We start from the raw sequence: 11,609 nt of genomic DNA, 5'->3' as shown, positions 1-11,609 counted from the left end.
CAGAGTTTATTCAGGACATGGGGAGGGAAGTTAAGAGAGTAGCAGAGGCAGAGAAAGGCAGAGAGAAGGAGAGAATGGAGAAGTGGGGGCCAGCCATGACCACGTGGAGAGAGGGGGGAAGGGAATGGGGAGCTAGAGGGCAGGAGGCAAGAGAGAGGCAAGAGTGTAAGAGGGTGAGAGAGCCGTTTCTCCCTCTTCTTCGGGTCTCCCCCAAGCCCTTTCTCTTCCCTATCCCAGCAAATACGTTCTTTCTTCCTTTGACACAAGGCTCTTAGGAATCACTGCTCTTCTCAGTCTCAGTCTCGGCGTGAGAGAACAGAGAGTAACTGCACACCAGGTGCTGCGGTGACTTAGAGTGCTTAATTGTTCCCCAGGTATCGTGCTGGACTCTGGAGATGGTGTGACTCACAACGTGCCCATCTACGAGGGCTATGCCCTGCCGCACGCCATCATGCGTCTGGACCTGGCTGGCCGAGATCTCACCGACTACCTCATGAAGATCCTGACTGAGCGTGGCTATTCCTTCGTGACTACTGGTGAGGCTCAGGGGAGGTGGAGGGAAGAGGATGGAAGACACTGTGTTGCTCACTGTCACTTAGCGGAAGGAGCGCTGTCCCTATGAAAATGGGGCACAGAGGCATTGAGGAGACTTAGCTGATAAAACCATTGGCTATGGCCTTACAACCTGAGATCAATTCCTGAGCCCACAACGAAAGGAAAGAACTGACTGCCTAGAGTTGCTTTCTGATGTCCATCCACATATGTGCACATGAAATGCGCGTGCGCGCGCGCGCACACACACACACACACACACACACACACACACACACACACAAACAAACATGCACTCATTTGCACATACAAACACATCCAAATAATAATAGTAAGCTAAAATTAAAAGAAATAAAAATAAACTAATAAAAAAGAGTTGGTATGTTAGAAGACTTAGCCAACAGTAAAGCCCGACTTGAGCGCACAGAGGAAGCTTAGCTTTTCTTGCTTTGTGATGCAAAGTTCTTACAGTTTCTTTGAGAGTAGCTACAGACATCAGTGTAGGGACAAGTCAAAGTGGAAAACCATTTCCTTTCTATGCTGCTAGAGATCAAATCCAGGGTCGTGTATTTGCTAACCAAACCCTCTACCACCAAGCCACACCCACAGAACTATGTGGATAATTTTTAATTTCTTCTTTACAAATAGAAGAGAAAGTGTAAAACAGAGAGGTGTAGTTGGCACCTTTTCCATCCCTTTCCGTATGTACCATGGGAACTGGAGCTGTTCTGAGATACCACCATCTGCTTCATTTTGAAACGTGAAAAGCAGGTCAAAGAGCAGGTTACTACCTATGTGGGCAGGGCAGCAAGGATCTTTTAGGCAGTTTGAAAACTCTTGAGTCTTCTGAGGATCTGGTTCAGCAGAAGAGTGACATGGACAGGTAGAGTTTAGCACCTGTATGAACCCTAATGTGTGCCACTGTATGAACCCTAATGTGTGCCACTGTATGAACCCTAATGTGTGCCATGTGTTTGACAGCTGAGCGTGAGATTGTCCGTGACATCAAGGAGAAGCTGTGCTATGTTGCTCTGGACTTTGAAAATGAGATGGCCACGGCTGCCTCCTCTTCTTCCCTGGAGAAGAGCTATGAACTGCCTGACGGGCAGGTGATCACCATCGGGAATGAACGCTTCCGCTGCCCAGAGACCCTCTTCCAGCCATCTTTTATTGGTAGGCCATGGGAGGTGGGGTCTCCCTGTTCAATACCCAGACAAACCTCTGCCATTGGGACCCATTTGCAGGTAGTAGTGAACCAGGGCTTCAGAAACCAAAGCAGTTCTAAAGTAGGGATGGTGTCACATTTTTAAAATGAGAAGATACAGGGAGCCAAGAAAGGAATTGTCTCCCGGTGGAAAACCCTCTTACGTCAGAGTCAAGACAGACACATTCTCAGCGTATAATGTAAAGGTTAAAAGTTATCTACATTTAGTATACAGTAGATCACTGGGTGTGGTTGAGGAAGATGATCTGAGTGCTCGAGTTTGGGGTTGCTGAGGGAGAAGGGAAACAGAACAATTAGCATCTATGCCACATTGGCACGGCAGGGTCACATAGGGTGTGCAGAGGCATCCTCTTTAGAGGCTGGGGACCTGGACTTGAGACTTTGTTCTATTTTCACGACCTTGAGAATATCACTAAACCTTTCCAAGACTCAGTTTCTTCAGACTAGGACAATTGGAAGGTTTATAGCAGAGTTGTGTAGTGCCCTCAGCACAGTGCCTGTTCAAAACAAGTATTCAACAATTGGTTCCTGCGAGCAATGAGTAATCAGCTGGTGGCATTGCTATTATAACTAGATCACAATGCTAAGAAGGTCGAGGGGGCCATCTAGCGGTTTATTTTAAGAAGCCCGTGTCAAAAGTCAACAAGAAACTCAGCCCCTCCCCCCTCCCCCTTAAAAAACAAAAGTCTGTACAAAAATTGCATAAAAATGTTATCTTTGGCATGCCTTTAATCCCAGTACTAGGGAAGTAAAGGCAGGCAAATTACTTTGAGTTTGAGGCCAGTTTGTTCTATATAGCAAGCTCCAGGCCAGTCAAAGATAAATAGAGGAACCTGTGTTTAAAACAAAAACGAAACCAAAAGCAAACAAAAAACTTTATCCAAGTAGGAGAGACGCTTTGCTGATGGTTGCACCATTCAATCCTGGCTGTCAGGGATACAAAGTAACAGCTGCAGAGAAGTGAGCCAGCTCCGATCCATGGCCCTGGCCCTACCTCTTGCCTGGCATCGAAGGACTGGCTCCTTTACTCAAGCCAATTATAGCAGAATGTCAATCTAGACAAGGATGTTACCGTGTTGTAATCTCACCCTGAAAGTGCTACGGCTCAACCTCCTCCTTTAGACAAGAGGCAAGAGGATGGCGCGGAGTGCAAAAAGGCCCTTTGGTCTCTTGAATGGCAGCTTCTAATTCACAATGGCTGACAGCCTCACCAGGAGAAGATCACTTAGTTGGGCCAACTTGATTTTCCGTGTTCAGCCTGGTTTTACCCAGCATCCAAGGATCACGGCTTGGGTCTCTTTTCCAGGGATGGAGTCGGCGGGCATCCACGAAACCACCTATAACAGCATCATGAAGTGTGATATCGACATCAGGAAGGACCTTTACGCTAACAACGTCCTCTCGGGGGGCACCACCATGTACCCAGGCATTGCTGACAGGATGCAGAAGGAGATCACAGCCCTCGCACCCAGCACCATGAAGATCAAGGTACCCGCACAAAGACCCTCTGACTCAGAAGGGGCATTTCGAGAACAGTCACAAGTGTATGAGGCAGTTTAACACGCTCTCTGTTCTTTCCAAAGGGAATGAGGCCAAGGTGACACTGGGTTAGACTTAAACACGTAACACTTAAAACGCCCCGAGGAGTCCTGTCCTGTGAGGTCTATAGGAAGAAAGTGAGCCGCTGCTTGCTGCATAAAGGACCCTGGGCTCCTTTAATGCATGTCAGAACAGCTAAACTCTTCACCCTCCATGCCTAACTGAGCATGCTGCCAACCCTGCTTACTTGGGGTTTGGGAACAAACAGGCTGCATCTAGCAGGAGTTAGGCAAGTCTCAATTCTCCAAACCTTACTTCTGAAATGGAAATGAATGTGAAACTCAGGGATCCAGTATGGTCAGAGAACACAGACACCCAGCAAAAACGGGACACCAAGATGACACATTCACAAAATGAGCCTGGGTGAGGTCAGGAAGTCTCTGCTTTCTTTGTACAATGGTCTGGAAATCTGAAATTATCACCAACCACCCTCACCATAGAAAAACAAAAATGTGTAGCTTTAAAACAAAACTCCTCTGAGGGCCAGTTTTGAAATTAAACGTGTTATGGACACAGTCACTAGTGAGCATCATAGACAGTCTCCTGAGCCAATATCTTTGTCGGCAACTTGAGCATCCCTGGATACCCACCCTTCAGAATTACTACAGGGATTACATAAGCTAGAACCCATCAAACCCTTGGCACAGGGCCAACCCAGTGAGAGCTTGGTGAGCAGAGGAAAGATTAAATGTTGAGCCAGAGCTTGGAGATAGAGAGAAAGTAACCCCCTGGTTAGCATGCCCGAGCACTTCATTCACTAGAGCATCCTCTGCTACTTAAGAAACTAAGACTAGAGTGGAATTCGCTCTTGCTCCGCTCTATGTTTTGAGTTAGTGTGACAGACAAAAACCCTTGCCTGATACTCTGCACTCTGCCTAGGCCATTCACTTGTCCAAAACAAAATCAAAATAAAACAAAAAGTGAGCATGATCTGGTATGTAAGCTCTGCACTCTGAATAAGGTCAGCTCGCCAGGGGATACTCCGGAACGGGAACTCTGAGCCCTCTGCGTTGCTTATGATCAAGACTTCAGAAATCAGTGACCAGTTTAATCAGGTGGAAGATTACTTTCACAGTAAGCTCAGGAACAATCGCCTCTGCACACACGAGGACTTCTATAGAAAGTGCAGCTTCTGCTGAGCTCCTTGGCTCAGCTCAGGCATCAGAGATTTTGGCAGGGTTTTTACAAAGGAATCCCACAGGTTCTAGGGCCAGTTTGGGTTCGCCTAATGAATGGATAAAGGGATTAGGGATAGTTTGGCATAGACTACATGGAAGGAAAAAAAAACAGAAAAATCAATGAGCTCACTGGGGAAACACTCAGCTTCTTCAAACCCATCCCCTCAGAGAGAAGAATTCCTTGTTTGCCGTGCAAGGACAGTACAAGGCACTTCTGCCAGGCATTAATGTTCTTCCTTTCTTGCCCTGACAGATCATTGCCCCTCCAGAACGCAAGTACTCTGTTTGGATCGGTGGCTCCATCCTGGCTTCTCTATCTACCTTCCAGCAGATGTGGATCAGCAAACAGGAATATGACGAAGCTGGTCCCTCCATTGTCCACCGCAAATGCTTCTAAGTCACCCCCTGCTCTGTCTCTAGCACACAACTGTGAATGTTTCGTGGATCAGCGCCTTCCGTTCCTTTCCAAATCATTCCTGCCCAATGCTTTGATTTGTTACTCGTGTTTTTTTTTTTTTTTTTTTTTTTAATAAATCAGACATGTGCTACCCTTAACTTCTAGCCCTGGCCTGTCAGCACTGATTCAGTTGTGTTTCTGTTAGGTGAGAATCATTTATTATAGGGTGGCTCCCTCTAGTGGTCAGGAAAGGCTGTGAGACAATTAGAACAATAAATTCCTAGGCAACACTTACATCACTTCAATAGAGGAAGGCCGACTTAAATGATGTAAACAGGGTGCATTTGAGAGTGCATAGGACATGTGTAGATTACGTATAATAATATATATTAGTACCAATAGGAAAAAGCTACATTGACTTCACAGCTTGCGGGACTATTTTACTTTATACATATAGGTCACCACATAGGTAAGAACAATTTTACATGTATTTAAAATTTGGCGAGCAATATGGTTTTATTAAAATTACATCTTTTGTATTAAAGCATAGGCATATGTATGGATAGGCATGTGTGACTTTTAATTTGCATCAAGCCTTGAGTCTTACTTAACTTTAAAGTTCATCAAACTTGGCATATATAAGAAAGTGTAATTTTTTTTAGTTTATTTGCTTTTAAAAAGAACATACCTTTTTAGAACCCGAGAAACTACTTGGGTCAGTGCTTCCTCTTTCTTTGGACAATATCTGAAGAAAAAAACTGCAGTAGATGTATTCACAGTAAAAGGAAGGGGGGAAATGGCAGTAGTCTCCAAAGACTGGCCATCCCACGCACCATACACAAGACCCTCACACGTCATCGCTACTATGTGCAGATAGTGCATCATGAGTCATCAGATGAGGAAGCCAAGGGCGTTCCAGAAATGTAGTTACTTCATGGAGAGCTAACCACTTTAACAGCTCCTTTGCCTATCAGATTGGGAACTACAAAAGTTTGTTTGTTTGTTTGTGTTTTTTGTATGTTTTTAAATACCAGATGTATTGGGGCTGGAGAGTTGGCTCTGCGGTTGAGTACACTTATTGCTCCTGCATAAGACCCAGTCTCAATTCCTAGTACCCTCATGGTGGCTTTCAACTGGTTGGCTGTGACTTAGGTCCCAGGGGATCCAAATCCCTCTTCTGACCTTTGTTGGCACCAGGCATCCATGCAGGCAAAACAAACATATGAAATAATGAAATAAGTTGATCTGAATACAATTGGACAACCGGGCATCTTGTTATTTGCAGCACAATTTATTTCGGATGGCATCATTTGGGTATACTAAGAGGTATAGACTGAACACGATGGGGCCTCTTTTGAGACACAGCAACCCAAAAAAGGAAACTTCAAAATGTGCAAGGACAATAAATATCAAAGTTTTGGTCTAAAATATATAAATATAAAATATCAGTCACTTCAGAAAACATCATAAGAAATTCGGCAGCCACACGCATTCATGGCAGGTGTCTGGTACAGATGGTCTTGTATTTAGAGCATGTCACCTCAGATCCAACACAGTTGTTTTTATGTCTTTTACTAACACATGGCTGCATATCTAGAAAAAGAAAAAAAAAACAGGGTTACATAATAATGTTTACTGTGTCGTTTTCATTCGGGAAGGCATATAGATTTCTTCACTTTTTTTTGCTGAATTTTATCATTGTTTCTGAATTTGGTTAGGGTCGACATACTATAAACATCTATGAGAATAATTTGTGCTGCCTCTTCACACTAAACATGGTGGAGATAATCACTCCTGTTGATTCAGGCATGGTGGAGCACACCTTTAATAATAGGGTCTGAGGAGGCAGAGGCAGGTGGGTCTCTCTGAGTTTGAGGGCAGTGTGGTCTATACAGCGAGTTCCAAGGCTACACAGAAAGGCCCTGTTTCAATGATAATGATAAACAACAACAACAATGATGATGATGATGATGATAATATGATAATAATAATAATGATGACAATAATAATAATAATAATAATAATACCATAATGATCATCCATGATGTCTACTCACACTGAACAGCTTGGGGTCCTTGGTGTGAGGGTGGAAGCCCTTCTTTTTACAAGTAGAAACCTCAAGCATGCCAGCGTTGGTGAGCCTGAAAATGCCGGTGCTAAAGAAGAGGTAGAAAATGAGCACAAAGTTAAGGGCCATCAGGGACGACATAAACACGCACCTCCCTCGAACAGGAAAGAGGATGAAGACACACACTAGGAACCTCCCCACGGCTTTCACAACAAACTTAGAAACATTGATCTCCAAGTACCTAGAGGTACAGGGAACTGAACTGTTGAGACCTCGTATGAGAGGCCATACATGTGTCCTCCACCCGGGAAGACAGTTCTAATTCCTATAATAATGCTAGTGTCCTTTATGTCAGCCACCAGGTATGTGGCAGTGACAGACACGACAATCAACACATCACAGAAACTATCATCTAGTGTCTGCTTGCCAATCCACCACAGGTAAGGATGAAGGGTGAAGAAGCTGGGAGGACAGTGGTCAGGTACCCTACAAGTTTCAGGTAGACTCAGCATCAGGAAACGTTCCTCTGATTCTTATGATTGTAATTACTTTGTAAACTGAAGTCTCCCAGACAATGAAAAGCCATTCCTGTCTTGAAAGATCGATAACATAAGACCAAGTGGCTGAACTTGCTGCTAGGGGAGAGTTAGAATGTTGCAGACAAGTGCCTCAGATCCAAGTATGGCCTGGAGGACTCAGGAGAGCTTTCTCCTCCCACTTACTCTTTATGCTTTGGGGAACACACGATAGCAATGGCCTCCGGCAACATAAGCTGATAGGAGCAGTGAGTGTGCAGGTCCACACTAGACAGAAATGCCGTTTGCGTGGGGTGTGTCTGCAAATGGGGAAAGAAGACAGCCTCGTTAGGGAAGGCTAGACTTTGATCAAGACTTCTCCTGCAACTTTCACTAAGCAAATACACATTAAAAAAACATGTTTCTGTGAGGGTTGACGGGACGGCTCAGTGGCCAAAAGGGCTTGCCATGAAACCTGATGACCTGGATTAGATCCCTGAAACCTATGGTGGTGGGAGGGAACCGACTCCCTGGAAGGTGCCCTCTGACTTGCACATGCATGCCATGGCACCTGGATACCTGCACCTGCACACATCACACCACTAGTAGTAGTAGTAGTAGTAGTAGTAGTAGTAGTAGTAGTAGTAGTAGTAGTAAAAATAATAACTATTAATAATAACAATACACAAAAATTAATTGGGGGCAGCTGACAGAATTCTTCTTTTTCTAGCATACTCTTGCTGGTTTGGAAAAACTCTGACTTACAAAGTTCCTAGGAGTGTATGTGCTTTTCTAGTGGGAAAGAGTGAGATATCTCCACTTGTGAAAGGCTTTAAGTAGATCCTCCGTTAATCTAATGAGCTCAAAGTCTTACTGTCTCAGTCCACAGACAAGGATCTCCAGACTCGGGAGGGTGAAGTAACCTGGGCACAGAGATCAGAAAACTGGGATCTTGAACTCCTCTGTACTCTTTTAGAACTAAACATAGCGCACTCCTGAGACTGTCCATGGCTCTTCATCCTTATAAACAGGAGGAGGGGGGTCCTCAAGTTGCTAAAGGTGTTTGAGACCCATCAGGCTTAGCCACTGAAAATGCACAAAAAGAAAGAAGAGGAGAATCTAAGCAAAACCCTGTCTAAACACGCACCTTGCCATAGAGTCACACGCCCAGTAGGCTTATTGTAAAAATGCAAAGATTTCCTAGAGGAATGAGCAAGAGGACTCGGCAGCCTCTCCTCTGGCACAGAATGCCTTCTTTGAGTAAAACAGAGCTTTCTATGTCATGGCAGAATGAAAGATGTGTCCTAAAAAGCCACAGTGCTGTAGACGAAGCAAGCAGCTTGGCAATAAAAAAGTGACTCTGCTCATCACTTTATTTCAGACTGAATGCACCCGCGTCAGCAAGAAACCCTTCATTTCTGCATCCAAGAACCATTTCTATGCTCATGAGGACATCTCTCCCATGGGAGCATGGCACACCCATTGCAAAGGAAAATGGTGGTGGTGGTCGTGGTGATGATGTTGGTGATGATGGGGGGTGCTGGTGGTAGTGCTGCTGCTGGTGGTGGTGGTGATGCTGATGGTGATGGTGATGGTGATGGTGGTGGAGATGGTGATGATGAGGTGGTGGTGACAGCAGCAGTAAATGCCATCTATTACAAAGGAATAAAGTACTAAGCAGGAAACTAATCACCTCCCATGAATTACGACAGAGTTCTCACTAAGGTCTGTGCTATCATTGTCTCCACCTCCCAAACCCCCTGCTCTATAGACAAAGAGATGACCGAGACACACAGCACGGTGACTTCGAGTAGTCTCAAGTGTCAGTCAAGTCAAGATGTTCAAAATTCAAATCCAGGCAGGCATCTGCCAGATCTAGACTCTGACTTTCTTCCTGATGACGAGAGTTTCTACAGAGGATCCAGCCCTGGGGTTGGTTGCTGTTATTGTGTGCTGTCAAAACCAACATAACTTCCCCTAAGCCTTTGAAATGGAATATTTGTGTATTTTCATTCAACTCCAACAGCTTGATACAGTAAAACCAATTCAAATCTCAAGTCCTAGACTCACTAAGCATCAGTAACAGACACAGCCCATCTTAGGGAAACTACGATTCTAATTTGGGAATTGTTTATTAAGAACGCTGACTAGTCTGCATATGTAATTTTTAAAACTACCACTTTTAGCTTGTTATTAACTTCCTTGATACAGCTTCTGTATGTGCACATGCGTGTTGCATGCATGCATGCATGTGTGATACAGCAGTATATGTACATATTTATGTGTGTGTATGTGTGTGTGTGATATAGTGGTACATATGCATATTTATGTGTGTGTACCTGTATGTGCGTGTATGTGATACAGTGGTGCATGGACATATTATTTATGTATGTGCATGTGTGCATATAGAAGCCAAAGGTCAGCATCAGGTGTATTCCTTTATTATTCCCTTTTATTTTCTGAGTCAGTTTCCCCCACTGAACCTGGAGCTCACTAACATGGTTGGATTGGCTGGCTAGCAGTTGCCAATGATCTGTCTGCCTCTGTCTCCTCAGAGGCAGCGTCTCTAGGCTCATGCTACAGCACCCAGCTTTTTAGGTAGGCACTGTGGTTCTGAACTCAGGTCCTCGTCTTTGCATGGCAAGCACTTGTACCAAGTGACCTATTGTCCAGGCCTTCTGTGTGATAGTTTGTTCTGCTTTAAAATACAATCCTACATAAATTCTGTTAGGCTCAACATTTTAAAACAGCAATTTAAATCCAGCAGGAAGGCATAATATTTATTATGGAATAAACCAAATATGGCTAGAAAGTTTTGTTGCTCCTTTTTGCAAATAAATTCTTGCACTTGAGGGGCAGTCCATACTTTTCACAGGGCTTTCCAGAGTCCTAGCTCCTTTACTGATAGCATCAAATCAATGCTCTCATTAGCTTCTCTCAACTCATTAGCTTCACACGATCACTGAGAAAACTTGAAAATAAGGAGTTAACAGTCAGAACTGAGGGGATGGAGGGACTCAAAGATGGAGCAAGACTGACTGATGTCTCCTCCACCCTCCTAAATCAAATTGCAATAACTCTTAGCAAGTGTGTGTGTGTGTGTGTGTATGTGTGTGTGTGTGCGCGCGCGCGCGCACGCGCATGTGTGCATACATGTGCGTGGGTGTGCTCACATTGCTTCTACCCAACCCTTTTCTACAAACAAAATGTAATCTAATCCCTGCTCAGTCTTTCAGATCTATTGCAGACACCTAGACAATGCGTTGGGACTTTTGTTCTACATCCCATGCTAGTGAGATGACTTGTCACTGCTATCATCAGAATGACGGCATCCCTTTGAGTTTCTATAGGGGAACCTAATCAAGGGACAGCAGTAGAGACAGCAGTAGGAACCACAGCCTTTAGGAGGTGACTAACAGCAGCCCAGCACAGGGATTCTGGGTGAGGGGACTGCTCCCTTGATCCTCTCCCTTCCACCATGCAAGGATAGAGCAACAAGCCGTTGTCTTAGAAACAGGAAGCAGCTCTCACTGGACACCAGTGCCAAGGCCCTGATGTTTCTCCCAGTCCCCAGAACTATAATTTTCTTTATAAATTATCTAGTTTCAGATACTACAGGTACATAAATGAATACAGTCCCCAAACTGAGCTATGTACAACTGAATAAAAAGAAAAAAAAAACCCTAGAGAACTTGAACTATGATAAAGAAATAGACCACCTTCATTAATAACAAATCATAGTTTTTCCAAGCCCCTAGAAAGTGTTGAGAACTTCACTGGCATTATTTCATTTAACACTGAGCACCACATGAAGTTATGGGTCCCTACAATCATGGGTCCCACGTTGTGGAGGACGAAGCTGCCATCCCAGTTAACCTAGCTTGCCAATGCTCCGATCATGAACTCTTAGCAGAGCTGACACTTAATACACTCATGTCTATTTGATGTATAAGCCCAGTTTCACACCTACAATGGCCTGGAAGATATCACAACCCAATATTTTGGCCCTATCCATTTGTGTAAGTCTCCAGCCATTTTATGAATACACTTCTGCTCTGGAGGGCATGGCACTGTC

General features: G+C 44.4%; 2 protein-coding genes across 14 annotated transcripts in view; one reads left to right on the top strand and one right to left on the bottom strand.

Annotated features, from left to right (window-relative positions):
• Nucleotides 1-5,507, top strand: part of Acta2 (actin alpha 2, smooth muscle) — a 13,498-nt gene extending 7,991 nt beyond the window's left edge. The window contains exons 6-9 of the mRNA XM_031390134.1: nucleotides 375-536; nucleotides 1,534-1,725; nucleotides 3,084-3,265; nucleotides 4,808-5,507. Coding sequence (XP_031245994.1) covers nucleotides 375-536; nucleotides 1,534-1,725; nucleotides 3,084-3,265; nucleotides 4,808-4,951 — 680 coding nt within the window. The 3' untranslated portion in view covers nucleotides 4,952-5,507. The remainder of the gene's footprint in view (nucleotides 1-374; nucleotides 537-1,533; nucleotides 1,726-3,083; nucleotides 3,266-4,807) is intronic.
• Nucleotides 5,508-6,221: 714 nt separating this feature from the next.
• Stambpl1 (STAM binding protein like 1) overlaps nucleotides 6,222-11,609 on the bottom strand; it is a 48,842-nt gene continuing 43,454 nt past the window's right edge. For all 13 annotated transcript variants that reach the window (XM_031390121.1, XM_031390120.1, XM_031390123.1 and 10 more), the window contains 3 exons: nucleotides 7,742-7,854; nucleotides 7,008-7,107; nucleotides 6,222-6,544 (listed from right to left, as the gene is read on the bottom strand). In XM_031390121.1, coding sequence (XP_031245981.1) covers nucleotides 6,488-6,544; nucleotides 7,008-7,107; nucleotides 7,742-7,854 — 270 coding nt within the window. In that variant the 3' untranslated portion in view covers nucleotides 6,222-6,487. The remainder of the gene's footprint in view (nucleotides 6,545-7,007; nucleotides 7,108-7,741; nucleotides 7,855-11,609) is intronic.

Source organism: Mastomys coucha, unplaced genomic scaffold, assembly GCF_008632895.1.
Source record: "Mastomys coucha isolate ucsf_1 unplaced genomic scaffold, UCSF_Mcou_1 pScaffold21, whole genome shotgun sequence".
Classification (NCBI taxonomy): domain Eukaryota; kingdom Metazoa; phylum Chordata; class Mammalia; order Rodentia; family Muridae; genus Mastomys; species Mastomys coucha.
Note: the sequence above shows the minus strand (reverse complement) of the source record. Positions and strands in the feature narration are given on the sequence as shown.